Raw genomic sequence first — 18704 nt, 5'->3', positions numbered from 1 at the left:
TATTTATATTTTGCAACACTGAAAGGATAATTAGGCACATTTTAGCGAAGTTAGTATCTGCTATTTTTAACGTTAATGATACATGTTCATGTCTTTATGTGCCATTAGGAAATACTTTTTCAATAAATTTCACAAAAGTATGAGAAATCTGAGCATCTCTATAAAAATTAAAAATGAAGCATACAGGATGCTGGACAGGGAGAGGAGGAAAAGGCGCATAACTGCAAAACTGAGACACGTGTTAATGAGGTCAAAATCTTGTTACATTGATAAATTCAGCCAAATAACATCTGAAAGGAAATCTTTTTTATTCCTCGTTAGTATCCAAATACGTTTTCCATCCAAGATTGGGTATACATTTTGGATTTCTATTTCGGTAAATAAGGGCATGATCTAGAGAAGGGTGTAACATACACGCGGTGCTAATTTAACTTCCTCCACAAATGAAATTTCTGCCAAATGACTCTCCGTTACCATTGCTTTGCATAAAAATGGTTTTAGATTACTGCACTTTTCGAAATCAGGGCCTTTGAATTACCAGGAACACTGATTTGGTTGGGTCCATGGAACCGCCGGTGTGATCTGGTTTCTACAGGTCTGTTTCTTCTCAGACTGTGCTCCTGTCCCCTGGGTATGCTTCTGTGGGCCTCGAAGGCAATTGTCTTTTTTCACATTTTGTGTTGACCCCTGTTTGTAATTTCAAGAGGGATGCCTTTAAACACGGACATACTATGCCCAGAATCTCTCCAGAAATATGTCACTTCCTCAAAAGTTACGTTTGTGGCGAATTTTGTATCGATTTATTACATTTTTAGCACGGACCGCATGATTACTTCTTATTAAAGATAAGTTGTTTCTGTTAATAGTATTTTTGTGCCAAATTTTCCTTAACAACTAGGATGAGCACATGCAGGCGACGCATAACACTACTACTGTAAAAGCAGGAGCTATTTACCAAATGTCAACCTAGGACCCTAGTCTCAAACAACCGATAACAGTGAAGAAGAACTTGAAAATAACTTAACAGACGAATTGAAACAAACTACTCCAAAATTGCCTAAAAACTGAAATTGTTTCCGTTAATTAAACAGGTCCCAGCCCCCAATGAGACAAGTTAAATCGTTTTAAAAGCAGCGCTATTTAGACGCTGTCCTCTTAGCCCCTTTCATTTTCTGCAAACGAATCCTTGTGTACAGTGCAGGGAATGTGGAAATGAGACCTGCATTCAGTCCCGCTTGTAATCACTGACACCAACCTTCAGTCACCCAGAGTCAATGCACTTAGGGGGGGGCTGTAACCCACCGCGAGCCGTCTCTTCCATTCCAAACCACGTTTTCGGCAAATGGTCATTCGGAGGGGCTCGGGCACCTCAGTGGTGAGCCTTATTTTTTTATTACTATCGTTATTGTAATTATTATCAATATTTTCGGTTTTAGTACTGTTCTTGGAAGCTATAGTATTAGTATTCGCGTGAATACTAGCATTATGATTAATGGTGGTGTTAATATTATTCCTACATGTTATTTTTATTGGAATACCTGCTACATTTTCCAAAGAGAATTATTCCAAAAAGCATTTTTCCCAGCAAGGAAGCAACCCGCACACATTTCAAGTGGTAAGACGACACCTTAGACGTGATCAAAGAGAAAATCACACATTGGAGAGAGGAAAACAAAGCTCTTGCACATTGGTTTCATATGCCGTTCCTCATTTGTGTAACATTTTGTTTTATGCGATATTAAATATGTTTTCTTTTTGCACGAGTTAAACCAGGTAAGGCTGATTAATGATTGCTCGGAATATAGATTCAATTTTCAGAGTTCCAGAGACCCCCACACCGCTAGATTCTTGGGCCCTCCTGGTTGATGGCTGCAAAGCCCCTAGGGTGAAATATTTCCTGACGCATGTCATTGCAGCCCATACATTATTATCTTTGTATCGGAGTCACTGAACTGTCTATGCTATTGCCTCTGCTGTTCAGTTTGCATTTCAGGTCCCTAGCAGATGTCATAGATTGAGTTTTGCACGGAGCGTGCTTCACCTGGGCCTAGGAGCTCTGGTAAAGACAGCCCAGGGATATCCCTTGAACCTCAGAGATCTGAGCATCTGCTTATAGACAGTTTATGAATTTTTGCAAATCTTTCTCTAGTGCTTGTTTATTACTTATGTGAAGGATAGGGGGTTTCTAACTGCTAACTTCTAAGATTTGTTCAGATATAGCCACAAAGGAGGCGCATTTAGCTGTTCAGGTTTGGATATTCTGGTGAAAGAATAAAGCTAGGATGAGAAGGAACGTACCATGGGCCAGATGTACGAAGCATTTCTCAATGGTCAGAATTGCAATTTCGGGCCGTTAAGAAATGCAAACTGGGCTTTTCTTATGTACAAAGCCCTTTAATAAATTTGCAAATTGCGATTTGACCCTATAGAAATCGCAATTTGCGATTCCCAGAATAGGAAATCGCAAATAGCGTTTTTCTATTTGCGATTCCTATTCTGATGCACCATGCATTTCCTAAATGTGACATGGGCATTTAGGAGATGCAATTACCATCAGCTTGAAGTCAATGGTAACTAGGTGCAATTTAAAAAAAAACACCCCAAATTACAATAGACCACACACATGCCCCATAAGCAGGTGTCTGTTTACAGGTGCACCCCTATTTTTGGGGTGCACCAAGAGGGCCTTTTGCCCATTGCCATCCTTGGTTTTACATTTCCTAAGTAGCACTTTCCTAATAAAACATCGCTATTTATAAAATGATAAAGCGCCCCATTGAGTTAAATACAATGGGATTTCTAAATAGCAATTTCCTAATATTGATTTCTACTTTGGAGGACTCACTATTAGGAAATCGGTTTCTTAGCACATTGCATTTCGCATTTCTTAAATAGCGATTTCAATGAATTAACTATTTAAGAAATGCGAAACTGCATTTTCATACATGTTTCTGTAGCGCATTACCTAAGCACTTTGTGACATCTCCCTCTCTATCACTTTCCAGACAGCCATTTTCTACCTGACACTAATGAAAACTCACCATACAACTCTGAAATCTCCCCTCTGGCTTCCCATGGAGCAGAGAATGAAGTTACAAAGATCCTTTGCATCATGTTTCAGCTCAAAGGCCAAAGTTTCTGACATTAGCGCCACCCTCCTCTATTAAAACCCTACTAAGTCAACGAGATCCAACAGCCCTGATCCATTCCTGTAGGAAGCTGGCTCTTTATATAGTGATCCAAAATGAGGTAAACTCTGTAAAGAGTCCAAGCAAACTGCAGAGGAACTACAGAAGCACAAATGACACCCCAATTGCTCTCTTTTGTGGTATTGTAGTTGAGCAGTTAGGCATATCAGAGGGTAGTGCTAAGCATGTAAAGCACACACACAGGCAGTAAGTGATACACACTCAATAAAGAAATCCGACACAATAAAAAAAAAATAACAAATACTTTTATACAAATTTAGATACCATGATCACTAGAATCAGGTGAGAACATTTCAACATATAGATTTTTACAGTTTTCAAAAGTTCACACTGTAATTTTTGGTTGCGGTAATGTTATTGTATGGGGGAAAACATGTACTGTATTTGGACACTGCAGCGATGTATGGGACTGTTCTCCAGGACTTAATGTGAATATGGAACAGGGTCCAAGGCCACACCCACAGGTCATCTTGGGAGGCTCTGGGGTGTCCAGGTGCATAGGTGTGTTAGGACATCAGTGTCCTATTCACTTCAATGAGAAATGGTCCGGTCAGGAAGTTGCTGCAAGCTGGGACTGGAAGGTAGGTCAGGGGAAACCCACAGGGGGGCTCAACCCTAGAGGTTCTCGGGCATGTAGGAACACCATTTGTCTACTTCTCCTTGGGCTGTTGGGCTCAGTGCAGTGATGTCTTTTGGCATCAGGTCTAGTGCTGGAGTTACTTGTGGTTAGAAGGGGTTTGCAGAAAGAGGCTGTGGGTGATTACTGGAAGTCCAGTCTGGCCACAGCAGGGATGGGAATAGCTCCAGTGGTTTCAGGACCCTGTGGGCACCATTGACTCCGTCGGACTCTGGCTGCGAGGCTTGTGTGCAGATGTGCTTTGAAGCGTCAGATCATGGTGGTCAGTGACTTGCTCTGGGTCCTGGTGACCTGGTGAAGAGGGGAAACAGGGCAGTGGGGCCACTCCCCTGAGTGACCTCGTGGATCCTGATGTCTCTTGATGGTAGATCTGCTTTGGTGCTGTTAGTATCTGGATTGGATGACCAACAAGCCTTGGTTGCTGCAAGGGGTCCAGTACTCCAGGTGTAGGGAGCATCCGGGTGGGGTCAGTGTCTTGAGACTTCGGTGAAGTGGCAGGTTTGACCTCCTTGGCTCCAAACTGTTTTCTCCTGGCTCGTTGATCCTTCGGAGGGCCCAATGGCAAATGGGGCAGAGTACCGGACGTTGCAAATGGTGCCTGCTTAATTTTTAAAGGCTTCATACCTCACAAACAGGAAGATAAGTATGAACACACCAGAATAGCTTCTTGGAAAATCTTCAAATCTCCAATAGAAACTGAGTCGTAGGAAGTCAAGCTCTGCTCAGACACACAGAAATGTAAAAAGGTCTCCGTCTTCAAACGATCCCTCTCTGGAAATGCACCTAAAATATGGAATGCTGTTTCAATCCAACCCAGACTTACAACCTCATGCTCCCCCTCCAAGAGGCACTTGAATCTACTCATTCTCAGAGAGCTCACGTGATCGTTTTCTAAACAATGCTAAATGTTTGTGTCAGTGCTTAATTTGTACATAAAATGTGCCGGTGCCCAAAGTTCTCCACTGGAACGTGTGGCTAGGGCAATTAAATGTGCGAGCATGGAATACTGAGGCAGCGTACTCCTGAAGCCATCTCGGGCTACTTTAATCCTTTTAAAGCCACTCCCTGCCCCTTCAGCTCACTCTTGCAGCTTTCTGCTTTCTCCCTTTGTGACGCTTTTTCGTTTTTCCCTTCCTCCGTCTTTCGACATGTGTCTTTTGTTCGCAGCAAATGCTTGAGGCAGAAGAATAAGCCCCGGCCCTCAAAAAATAAGTGCTGGTACTCAGCACCGGAAACAACAAGCACAAATTAAGCACTGGTTTGTGTCTGTGCCTATTGCTTGGTAACCCCATAAACAACAAAAAGTGCCTATTCCAATGCACTGTTCTTATTGTATGTCATAAATTATTATGTCCCCCTGAGCCATGGTCTTTATCATGCTATAGAAAGAACAGTATATAAATAAATAAACACTGGTCAGCTCTTTATGCACTGTGTAAGAACTTTTCAGATATAGGTTAATAGAGAGGTGGCAAATAATGTAGGGCCAGATGTAGTAAAATCCGATTTTACGAATCAGAAATTGCAAATTTCCGATTCGCAAAATCGGATGCAGAACGGTGTCTCAGACACCGTCTGCGAATCTCAATGGGGTAGCTAAGACCCACCTCATCAATATTAATGAGGTGGGTCGCATTTTGCGACCTCATTGAGATTCCCTGCACTCACAGGGATGGTGGCCTGCTGGAGACAGCAGACCTCCATGTCTGTGACTGCTTTTTAAATAAAGCAGTTTTTGTTTTTTTGTATTGCAGCCCGTTTTCCTTAAAGGAAAACGAGTTGCAATACAAAAAAATAACAAAACCATTTGGTTTCGGTTTTTAAGAGTAGGCAGTGGTCCATTGGACCACTGCCTGCTCTGAAAAAATATTAATGGTGACATTCACCAAGGGAAGGGATCCCCTGGGGACCCCTTCCCTTTTGCGAATGGGTTATCACCAGTGTGACACTGGTGGTAACTGCGCATTGCTTTGCGACCGCGTTCGCGGTCACAAAGCAAATCTGCATCGCGGTGCGAGTCGCAAATAGGAAGGGAACACCCCTTCCTATTTGCGAGTCGCATTCCCATTTTGCAAGTCGGTACCGACTCGCAAAATGGGAATGTGCATCGTGATGCGCATTTTGCCAGGCGCAAACTGCGATTTTCGCAGTTTGCGGCATGCAAAACGCTTCCTACATCTGGCCCCTAGTTACCTATTAGATTAATATTCAACACGCTAACCAGAATAGGGAGAAAGACACCAAGCACTGCAGGTTCACTGTTCATCAAATTTGCACATGTCCTTAAGTTACCATAGCTGCTTACCCTTAAAATGAATTCTGGTACATGCATTTTTCAATATCCTCAGTCTAATAATAGTGGAAAGGGCCCACGGTGCCACACTGTTTGTGCATAATCCTCAAGTAATTTTCAGGCAAAGCCAGGTCTGTAAATAATGGAAATCTTATTCGCATTTAATGCTTTTTTGGCAATCATCAGAAAAGAATGTTCATACCTTTCCCATGTGACAAGATTCTGATTACTTTGAAAGGAAGAATGCACACATTCACGCTTCTGTTTTGTGATGCATATTTGGCCCTTGTTACAAGTGTCCCGATAAATCCAATGGGTCCAGCGCATTAGAATTTTAATGGGAATAATGCTGGTGCCTCGTATTCCACTCCAAGATTTAACCTACTTCAGGCAGGCAAAGCGTTTGGGTGAAAATATGGGAACAAAATGCAGAAATCTGTATGGTAAGTCTTACATTAGCATGTCATTCATCACAAACGTGAAATACTTGTCATTTACTTCCTCCAGAATTATCAGGATCCCTGCTAATGGTAATTCTGGGTAGGGAAATAACACGGATTACTTCTGGATACTTGCAATGCAGGATTAGATAATTAAAACAGATGAGATAAAAAACTGAATAACAAAAGTAATCTGTATACCTTCATTGAATCCTGCTATGGCTGTGGGCAAAGATTTCTCCTAACAGGTAGTTGCTGCGTTGGCAGACCATGTAGTATGAAAACAGGCACTCCTTTTCAAGGTGAAGAGGAGGTTGCACACTTCATTGAGGACTAGATAACAGGTGCATCTCGCAGGAGTGAAAAGGGTCAGGGCAGCGTGGCGCGTGGCAGGGGGAACCAAAAATAAATGAATAATTAAAAAAAATAAAACTTACCTTTTTGCCGCGTCGCCACAAAGCTCCACCCACTCCTCTACTGGCTGCAGGCACAAACTCCCAGCCTGCCCTGCGGCCAATCCTGAGGCTGCCCAGAGCAGCCTCAGGATTGGCTGGGAGCGTACAACCAGGGCGCTTCCAGGCATACTGGGAGCCTGTGCATGCTCTCTCATCAGCCCGGGAACTGTGTTGCCGGGCTGGAGAAAGCCTACTGCGCATGTGTGTTTGGTGGGCCCAAGACGGCTGGCCAAACAAACATGCACTCTGAGGGGGAGAGCTTTGCACTCACCCTCTCACGCCCATGCCCCACCCCTTTTACAGTAAAAACATAATAAACAAAGTTTATTATGTTTTTACTATAAAAGTTTTGGAGCTGCTGGCAGGGGGTCAACACTCCTCCACCCTAGCGGAGGAGCCGCTCCTGCTAGATAAGTTATGCACTAGTACTTTCCAGTGCCTACTATGATCTGATGAATTCCTCATCTTTTGGCAGTAGACTAAGCAAGGTGATTATTTTATGTGATCTACTGCAAGTAACTCTGTCTGGATGAATCCAATAGGGGAAATTCAATGAGTCACCACCATGGAACCACGTGCACACATCTATGAGTACACATTTGACACAATAACACCATACATCTGACACAGTGATTATGTGCCCTATAGTGCTATCACAGTGCACTGAACAACACTGCTACCACAACAAATATGCTCCAACATCCATTGAGACAATCCACTGATGTAACAAGGGCCCGCAGGCCCCAGAATGTGGGGGGGGGGGGCTCCCGAGCTCAAGGGGGCCCCCTCAGCACAGTGCCTTTACCTGAGAGCTATGAGTAAATTCGGAAGGGCGGCCCTCCTTGTACTTTGCAGGGGGGCCCTCAGAGTTTTGTTCCATCACTGAGACAATCACCTGACAAAGGGCATTTTACCTACAGAGAAGCAGCATAAGCAACTGCTAGTGGCCCTCCAGTAGGTATCTCAGACACCAAAATTACACATGCACAGCTCATTGATCATGGCACTGCAACCCAACCACAGAAGGACCAGGACATACCATCCCAGGATGAGCCAGTCTGCAACGGTAATCTCACAGTCACGTAAATAGGCACTACTAAAGAGCCCACAGTGCTAATGTTATTTTATGTTTTGTTGTGTTGTGCTGTGCTGTGATGTATGTTATGTTATGTTATGTTATGTTATGTTATGTTATGCTATGCTATGTTCTGTTATGTTATCACTCATCAGGGTATCCTGGTGCTGCAATGCCATAATAATGGCAGACTTTGCACTATACAAATGACTACAACATGGCATAACAAATAAGAGTGCCAACTACATGGCATACCAAAAAATTATCAGCATTCAAATACCGAAAACTATTCTAAAAACTGAAAAGGTCAAAATGCATTTGCTTGTGGTTTATAGAAGGTTCACTTGTATTTAGATGCTTATTGTTAGAATAAATCAGTCGACCTCCTAGCTATACTTAGAATTCAGCATTGTATGCTCTCAAATGGCAAGGATACAGTTACAGACATAATCCAGCACACCTACGGTGAGGAAAGGAACGTCAAAGCACATTCCCATCCCGGCACCTAATTCCTTATATCATATACCTGCTTCCATCTTATCACGCGTTGGACATTACACAGTGCACTTGGCCACTAGAGAGCACATAAGACCAGTACCAGATGGTGAACTGAAAGGCACGTTTAGTCAATAAAGCAGAGTCCTGTGGATCTGATGACGACTCAACTTCCCAGGGATAACATGCTATAGCAGGTTTAGCGTGAAAATCTGAGCCAAACATTTCAGCCTATGCAGCAGAGATCAAAAGCAAAGGTCAATGGTATGATGCATGTGCCATACAGATTTTTGAGGTGAGAGGTAAATACATGGATGGAGTGACTCAGCCTAAAATACGTTTAGATTCAGGGATTGAGTACCATTAAGTACGATTAGTAAATTTATTTTGGATGTTCAAAATAATCAACACACAGACTGTCCAATTATCAGTATTCAACTATGTCCCAAAAGCATATACTTTCAGATCACGAACATTCCCACTTGAGAGCTCTTTAACAAATATAACGTGCCTCATATTAATACATTAAGTAGCATGCACAATTGATTTAGATAACATTATGACAACGTGCTTACCAAGCCTCTCAATCAAGGAAAGATAGAGCTATTCCAAACATCTACCTAAAACTTCGCAGTGTGTGCAGGTGGTTTTAGCACTCAACCAGCAATCATTTTTGTGGGCCAGGACTTATTTTACATCCTCAGACTTTGAGAGGGATGGGTACACAAAGGAAAAGGGAGGAAGAAGAGGAATAAAGGAAAGCAACGATAGTGGGAGAAAGTAGGAAAGTAAAAAAGAAGTTGAAAGAGTGTGATAAATAGAAATGTTAAAATGGTGATCAAAACTACTCAGCCATGGTAATCAACAATCTGGTATTTGGCAGGGCCTTTGGTGGGCTCCTAAGAAAACCGTTGGGCCTTTGCACTTACTATTTACACAGTTAAGCACTGACTTAAATTGCCCTATCAGAGTTCTGACAACTTTTGTGAGAACACTGCAAAGTTCTGGAACTGAATGGCATTCTGGAGTAATAGGTTCAATCAGGTAAGCAACTAGACCACAAATCTGGGGTGGGGGGAGGGACGGCCAACCAAGGGATTATAAATATAGTAGTCAAACCCAATATTATTACAACAAACATGTTGTAGTGGACTTGGCAATGTTTATGGGCTACCAAGAGAAACCTTTAAAAGGGGGAATGAGTGATGTGACAACTAAAATTCAGTCTCCCCATATTTCAATGAAAAACATGATAGAACCAGTTTCTGCAGTCATTTCAAGAGGACAACCCTATTTCCCAATTCTGCGAGCTCTTGAAATATTTTTAATTCCATCTTCAGAAAGATGTTCCTGCCTAACAGTTGACCAAAGGTATGTTTTCAATCTGTTCATCTGAACATTGCAACATATGCTTGTTGGAGGCTGCACACATTTACACGTCTCAGAATAGTAAGCTTTAGTGGGTTATCACAACTGATTCCATGAAGTGTGACTAATTCCTAATGCATCTTCTTTTCCTCCTGAGTTTGAACAAGTGAGTGGCAATCAGTGAGTAATATTACCTTCTACTGTGCAAGCAATATGCGCTATCCTAAATCAAAATCAAAATAGGTGTCATTACCATCCCATTTAAAGCAGTTTTTATAAGAGGTGACTGAGTTACATCCATGCAGGAAGCCATCGGTTCTAGAGAACTTGCAAAAAGGTAGCTGCCTTAAATATTATTGGAACAGCTAGTGATCTACCATGCAAATGATGCAAATATTCCTTTACATTCCAGAGCACACTAAATGTCTGGCTGATGGGGAATGTCTTCCAAAAAGGTAACTCCAACTAAAAAAGAAATTGTGCCTCTTTAAAGCATATGCTATGATAACAACCATCATACTTGCAATTCTGTTCTGAAACCCCTAGCACACAAAGTGTCACATCCACAAAAACATCAAAGTTACTTTTAAATTCTGTATGGGCATTTGCTACAAATGTTTCCAAAATTCAATTGAGAAGAATGAGCTTATTCTCTATATATGCAATTCCTAAATTGGTCTACTACTTCTTGCAATTTGTCTAGCCCAGAAAGAGAAAAGGACAACCTCAAAGATGGCACAAGAGAGACACCAGGAAGACTACATGGTTACCAGTTTGTCCCTGTAACACTGGAATGGGTAGTGCAGAAAGTAGAGTTTTCATTGTGCAATGCTTTTGAATTGGTAACCAATTACACCCGGTATCAGAGTTATGATGCTTATGATAGGCTCAGGCTCATTTTAACAGCAGAATAAGGTTTCATATGCATTTTGTTGCCAAACTATACCTCTTTGAAGAGGCAGAAAACAGCTATGCAATACCTACACCAGGTGACAATGTACTGTTCTTCAGAAACACCACTGCAGAAAAAATACGCACAGTGTATATTAATGCAAATTCTATATCTGTCTTACACTGCACTGAGAGAAACTGAATCTTTTCCTTCTGGCATTAGAAATATGTCTCTGATTAGGCATAAATTATATGGTTACGTTTTATGTAGCTGAGCGATTTTTTCAGACTACCCACCCATAGGTCAGGTGCCATACACCTAAGCAGGTGATAATCCTCCATCACCAAAGAACAAGAATCAAAAACCCATCATTTCTACTCGATTTCTTATACAATTGACACCAGTCCTGTGTTTAGTGCCTGAGGCACCACAAAATATACTGGAGCCCTATACATGCAAGTGATGAGCTGAGTTGAGTTGTTACTTATAAAGTGCAATGAATGCCATAGGGCATATTGGCACTGAACTAACAGCAGAAAGGCTATGAAAAAGTAATCAAAAAAATAAATGAATTCTAAGAGCCTTTCTAAGCATAGAATGTGCTTTTACTTTTCACAGGCCAAGACAGACTGCATTCCAAATAGAGGAAGCAACAAATGATAGGGAACCTAACATAGCCATGGCATACAAGCAGTACAAATCTAGCATGGCCCCCCACACACAGGGAGAAAGTTCCCTGTGTGCTAGGCCATCTGTGTTTTGTATTGAGAATACAAACTTCTAGGTGTGGCCCATCCTTTAGGGCGGAGGGGCCACGCCCCCGACCTTTTGCCCCTCATGAAGAGTGTCTATCAGGCTGAGCAAAGGTCAGCCTGACAGACACTCTTCATCCTCGGGTCAGGCAACCAGGAGCAAGACATGCACGATTTGCACATACTCCTGGCTGCCTGAGCTGAACTTTGCTGGGCCTAAGAGGTCACAGCTCCTATGGGCTCCTATGGGCGTGACCTCCTCGGCTCAGCAGAGGTGCCACGAGGTCCCCCCTCGGTGACTAGGGAAAGCGTCCCCCATTAACTCCGACCTGGGCGCTTCTATTTCTCCAAACTCCAATTGGCTCGATTCAATCCGGCCTATCACAAATTGAAACTCCAGTCATTCAGTGCAGTGGATCTGGAGCTTAAGTGTCATCTGATGAATGAACATTACTTTATATATGGACTATCCACAACATGAGTGAATAATGTCTTTGAATTGCTCATAGGCGTGTGCCTTAAATGTAGACTTCTTGTTTTTGACAGTCTTCGATTCTTCAAATTTCGGAGTTGTGGGTGTGTTCCCCCCCCCCTTTTAAGTGCACCACCTTCTTGGAGATTTGGATCAAGAGAGACTTTAAGAATTGGGTTTTTGTGATCGCCAATTCCCCTAAAAACCGCCACCCATGTACCATAATAAATTAGATATTTACTTGGAAATCAAGGTAATTTCAGCTCACTTTCACTGCACTTTTCACAGATCCCATTATGTCTCCATAACCAGTGGCTACTTGCCTCCTGGTGGACGTATAGACCTGATGATGAAGTTATCAGCTACTAGCACACCAAAGGCAACAACCTACCACTGGTACAAAATAGCTGGTGAGGGTCTCAAAAACTTTTTTCAAAGAGACCCTGGTTGAGAATATGGTGAGGTTTCACTCTCCTTGATATTTTCAATGCCTCTATTGGAAGTTGTCTCCCTTTCATTGCTTCTTTCTCCCTCCATTGATTTTTTGTTGGCTAGCAGTGCCTTGCCCTAGGTTCAAGTAGTGTTTATTAAAGGAGTCGAAGCTACAATGCAGCCTTTTATCCACATTGATTTTACCTACTGGATTTTCCAGCTGGTAAAATCGGGCTTATTGTTTCCGTACCCAGTAAACCCAGGTGCAGGAACACTGGAAATCCCAATTGGGCCCATGTGTTTTATGGACACCTGCAAATAGGATGAATATGCAGAGACAGCATGACACCATGAGACCCAAGACACAATGGAAAAAAACAGAGCATCTTCTTACTATAAATGGCTTTTTGAAAACCTCAGTGGTTGAAGTGTGTGGGATCTAATGAATATGACATTTCCAATCTATTTTAATCTTGCAATAGCAGTTCTAATACTTTTTATTTAAAAATAACCATTCTAGAATGGATAAAATAGACCTTCAGGTTTCTCTGGCTGAAAGAGAAGGGAGAGGGTCTCCTCTCCTGTGAAGCCGAAGGAGAAGCAGACAGTGGAAGAAACAAGCCTTATAACTAGAGTGCCTGCTAGCTGATTTTTTTTTAAATGTGTGCCATTGGTTAATCAGCAAATCTCAGGGCTGCTTAGGAGCTATTATATGGCTTTAATTGATTAAGTCGTTTGAGGCTTCATTGTGATAAAGATTCATTCTTTTTGAGAGGTATTGTAAGGGTGCTGTGAGATTAGTTAGCTCTCTAATGGAGACTTATCAAACAAATGTGCAACAGGGAGTTACAGTTTGATTCCATATTACTAAGATATATATTTTAATACACTTTTTGACACACTTGTTTTACCTTAATCACTAAGACCCAGATTTATTAAAACATTGCGCAGAGTTTATGTTACTTTTGTGAAACAACTGTGCAAAGCATTGAGGTGGTATTTACTTTCCAACTCAAATCTGGATTTGCATTACAAAGTTGACCAAAGTAAGGCATAGTAGCGATATGCACTATTTTGTGTCAAGGGGGGCATACCATGGGTGGTACATGGGAGTTTCCATACAGCAATCCATCAGATTTAACACGAATCCTACCAGCAGCAGCCCCCTACATCCGTGTTTCCTACTGTGACTTAATTTCTGTTGTCTTTATAACCGGGCAGTGGCTTGGGGAAAGCTAAGGGAACCTTACATTTATTAACATCCAATGAGGAACTTATCTTTGAAACTAGATTTGTAAGCCTGCCAAGTTTCTCCTTTATCAGCTTGACTAACCTGCCAAACTTATAGTCTCTCCCCGTCCCGAACCCAGCTGCTAAATTATTTCCTCAGTCAGACCATTCTTGGTGGGTTTAACCCCCTCACTATCTGGATTTTGCTTGTCTTCTAAGAGATCCAGGGCTGCAAACTGGTCGGAGCACTTAGTGTTAACCGCTGAGGGAGTAAATTCAGGCCCTTGCTCAGCTGGAAATAATAATTTGCATATTCATTGTGTTTTCAGTTACAGGCTGGAACTTCATATTGCTGTAAATACAAGTCATTATTCCCCAGTACACTAATCAGGGTTTGGTTCTGTGATTGTCTGGTTTCACACACAGACATCTGCGTTGACAAAGTGAGCTTCATAACTTAAAAGAATGAAAATCCCACTGATTTCTTTAACTTGCATTTATCTTTACTTAAGGTGTGCAAGTTATGTTTTATATGCATTTACCACAATGTGAATGTCCAACAAAACATCTACGGTATATTTTGTTCTTTTTAACAATGTCCCTGACCTCGTGACCCTGCTCAAAGTGCACTCAGAATCACAGTTCCCGTGCCATTTTTATGCACTTTGTACAAGGCTGTGAGGCCTCTTCTTCAGTGCAGCCAAACACACATCAGCTAAAGAACTGTGTGTTCTTTGGAAGCTGCAACAGCCCGGGCTAAGACACACAACGAGGCAGAGGCATGTGGGTGGTGCTGAAGCCCTTTTAGCCCAAGGGCAGAATTTAGGCCACCATAACCATTAAGCTCAAAAAAATCTATAGATGGTGTTATTATTCGTAAAGATAAGGTCCTATAGGCACCCAGTAAAACAGCGTAATATCTTTAATGCATTGGGGCCTGGCTCCACCCCACCACTTCTATTTTGCTGAATCCTCAAACATAAAGCGTATACCCAGTAATCTAAAAACATTATCCAATCCCATGGTTGTTATTAAGAAGGCAATGAGAAGTGCCGAATGGTGACAGAGTGGCATCGTCTAAAACGCTAAAAAATAAATACATAAACCAATTTGTTAAAACGTGAAGCGTTCTCCCTTCTCTAAACAGTGCCTCTCTGTTACACTGGTACTAGAACGTGCACGGGTCAATAGCATACATCAAAATATATATATAAATAACAAACAATGTGTTTAGGGTGTCTGTTATGAATCGCGAGCCCGGGCAAGAGACACGTGCAGTGCAGTCTCTACCGTCTAGAGGCGTGCCCTTGTATTAACTAATTGACTGGCTTCCTTCCAACTGCCCAGATTATACAATCAGCAGAAAGCTTGCATAGTAGTTCCCGCCGTGAGGGACAACCAATCGCTGGCCCTCCCGGTAGAGTTAAGGGAACACAGTGCGCGAGACCGGAAGACCGTCTCTGTGGGCGCGCCAGGAGGCCATGTTGTGGACAACTAACTTCTGAAATGCCACCTCCCTTTATTAACGTGTTAATACGACAAATCACATTTTGTCTGTCAAATAAATTGGCCAAGGCCTCGGGATGTGTGACAACATAATTAGTGAGGTTGTCTCATCAGTAATACATTAGAGAGGTACATCCTTGCAAATGAGGGATTCCCTGTGATTCATGCACACATCTCTCAATTCCTGGGCCACAGCAAGGTGTTATTTCTTCCGTGCTCGTTAGAGACGAACAGAGCATTCAATGAGATTTCTCTGACACTGTGCACAGCTACCGTGCACGTTTTATGATGTCCTATCGACCGCTGCACTCGTGACTCGAGCAATATGCTTCCAGCACCGCATGGGCTTTTAATAAACAATTTCTGCATCCGTTATTTGGAAAACGTATATGAGCCTCTTCCACAGCAATCCACCGGTTGTCGCTTGCTTTACAATTGTGGTTTATTTGTGTGCAATGTCGAAAGAGTGTGTATTCTGTGGTAACGAGTCGTGTTTTAGTACGAAAGCTGGTTGTTTGGGCACATGTCTTCCACAGCACTGTCTAGAAAGAGAGGCCCTCGTTGCTCAGAGGTGTGGGTCTGAGAAACGTTAATCAATGCGCATTATAGCACCAGTGGAACCCCTGAGTGATTAGTGGAAACACGTCATCTCTGGAAGAAAATGGACACAACTAGTTCCAATGCGGGGTGTGAATTCAGATGTGCTGTTGCTGACCAAGGTTCTGAAATTGTTCATGCACTTGCACCGGTGCCGCGCGGCATGGTGTTTCGTTTAAATGTGCCCTGGCGTGCCTATTTCACGTTGAGAAATAGCCACATTATTATTGGGGTCAAGCTTCCGAACCCACACCTCCTCTTTAAAAATCCCTGTGTCAATTTCTTGAATGATGCCGCCGGCAGTTATCCGATGCGCTCCCCTGTGTCACAACTGGCGTGACCTGTGTGGAGTCATCGTTAGCATCTCCTTCCTCCCGGAGTGACAGCTGCCCGTGTCTCAGGCATTCCTGCACACCCCGTCCCCCGCCCCTCCCATCCGAGGATCCATACAGCAAATATTCCACCAATAAGGTATGTTTGAATTTAAAAAAAAAAACTGAACTGACATCAGCTGTGTAACGTCTGATGCCTCCACACATACGTATTTGTAGTGGTTGTTGAAATACCGACCCTGCGCTCAGTTCTGAAGCGTATGAAGGAAATTATATTATTGCAAACCAAAATATGAGCCGATACTATTGCGTTAACCCAATATTCACGGGGGAAATATGCCCTCAGGAGTGGCAGAGAAAGACGTTAGACAGAAGAAATGAGAAGCGATTAGAATTTGCATATATGCATGAGTGAGCGTATGCGTGCTGCTACGCGTATGAGAGCATCCATGCGTGCGTGCGTGCGTGTAATTGGATTGGGTGTCCGTGCGCGGATTCTGTGTGAATTCGTGTTTGACTGCTGATATTTTACTATAAATGTGTGTGTGGCATGCTATCGCTCTTCATTGTGTATATGTGGACTTGTGTGTGCATATTTGTGAACGTATATGCATTGAGTGTGTTGTGTTTCTATGTGAAAAAGTGTGCATTTGTGGGGAGCTGCATATATTTTGCCGTGTGCCCAAATTCATCTATGTGTTGGTGTACTTGTATATTTGTGCTGGAATATTTGCTTTTGTGTATATAAACATCTGTGTGGGGGTGTGTGTGCATTGGTGTGTGCACGTGCTCCTCTGTGGGTATGTCACTGTGTGCGTTTTGCATTTTTTTTCTATGAGTGTGAATATCCTCTTCTACGTGTGTGTGTGTTTCTTTGGAAGTCTATATACAATTAGCATACATCTGCCTCTGCTGCTTGTGTGTATGTGTGATTGATTCTATATGTATGAGTGTAAAGATTATGTGTTTTGTGTGTGTGTGTGTGCCTAAGTGTGTGCTGTGTGTGTGAGAGAGAGAGAGTCAGGGAGAGACAGAGAGGTACAGATGGAAGGATATAGAGCATTGTTGGAGAGGTCGATGACCGACACTATATACTATTGCTTACAAACACATATGTTTCTGGTTAGATGGGGAATACCGTGCATGGGCAATTCCAAAATGCCAGCCTCATTTTTACACCCCAAATCAACAGGACAGAGAATTCAAATTACCGCCACAATTCACGTGCGGTTTAAAGCGATACTCCTTTACAGAAAGATTAATCTCACGCCATTTAAACCACAAAAATACTCTACGCTTCTGCTTCTTGCAGCACACCCCAAACGTGCCGAAGACTGCCATGCCTGTGCATGCCAGCGACGTTTGTGCATCCACAGCCCAGAGAGCCCGCTGACAAGCTAATGCTGAGAAGCGCCTTACACCTTAGCCGGCCACCAACTCCCTGATCCTCGCGTGTCAGACTCTTGATCAGGGTGTGAGCCACAACTGGCACCACACGCAGTGAACGCTCACGCTCCTCGCCGGATACTGGAAGCCAATGGGATCTCATAGGGGGAAACGAAAGCCAGCATGATCACATCTGCCCCTATGCACGCTCTCAACCACAACTGCAACAGAACCTTGTTTCTCGAGACACAGGGGTCGCTTTCCAATTCATCCGCACATCTCTACAACCGAGAAGTCGAGTGCCGGGCAGCACGATGATATTGTACAGTAATCGGCTTCAGCATGCACGCGCGGGCAGTCGAATTACAGTGGAATCTGCTTACCTTTCATCCAGTCCACCACTTGCTTGGGCGCCCACTTGCTGATCGGTTCCATTACAAGAGCCATCATCAGATCGCTTTTTCATTCACACCAAAATCATAAAAAATGACGGGGAGCCAGGGTCTCCTCAGAGCATGGCTGGAAGAAGAGCGGTGCGGATCTCACGGTGCAGTCCACAGCCGAGATGAGGCTTTGTCCCTCCAGGTTTCTCCTGCACTGATTCAGTAATGTATAAAATTACACTGCTTGATCAGCGCTGGCACCTCCCCCACCGCGCGGAGCCTGCAACACGCTGGAGCCCAGCGACACCGAGTCAGGAAATGGTGCAGTGTGTGTAGACTCGCTTACAAGGCGCCTTTTCCCAGCGAGAGGCTGGCACACTGGCACTGGTGTGAAACGGGAGCGCTAAGAGAGGGCATTCCAGGCTGCTGGCATGTGAGGCTCGCTCTGTGGCTGGCTCGTCCTGATCAGCTGAACGAGTCTCCCCTGATCGGGGGAGCTGTCCACGCTGAAACGATGATAGATGCCCGTGACTTTCCACCTGGTCGTGGTAACCGTGCAGTACGTCTCTGAACCATAATACGCTTCGTAATATGAACTAATGCCAGACAACACACCCATCTTTAAAATGCCCACCCTCTGCGTACGCGTTTCTGCTTTTACATTTTTGGGTAGCTGAGAGTGGTGTTTGAAGAAATACACATTTTTCATGTCTGAGATTCTTGCTTTCTTTCTTATGTACAATTTTATTA

General features: G+C 43.2%; 1 protein-coding gene across 1 annotated transcript in view; it reads right to left on the bottom strand.

Moving 5' to 3' along the window:
* LOC138265076 (connector enhancer of kinase suppressor of ras 2-like) overlaps window positions 1-18345 on the bottom strand; it is a 1142768-nt gene extending 1124423 nt beyond the window's left edge. Inside the window, exon 1 of the mRNA XM_069212623.1 lies at window positions 17955-18345. Within this exon, the coding sequence (XP_069068724.1) occupies window positions 17955-18021 (67 nt within the window). The 5' untranslated portion in view covers window positions 18022-18345. The remainder of the gene's footprint in view (window positions 1-17954) is intronic.
* Window positions 18346-18704: the final 359 nt, after the last annotated feature.

The sequence above is a fragment of the Pleurodeles waltl genome, chromosome 2_1 (assembly GCF_031143425.1).
Source record: "Pleurodeles waltl isolate 20211129_DDA chromosome 2_1, aPleWal1.hap1.20221129, whole genome shotgun sequence".
Taxonomy (NCBI): domain Eukaryota; kingdom Metazoa; phylum Chordata; class Amphibia; order Caudata; family Salamandridae; genus Pleurodeles; species Pleurodeles waltl.
Note: the sequence above shows the minus strand (reverse complement) of the source record. Positions and strands in the feature narration are given on the sequence as shown.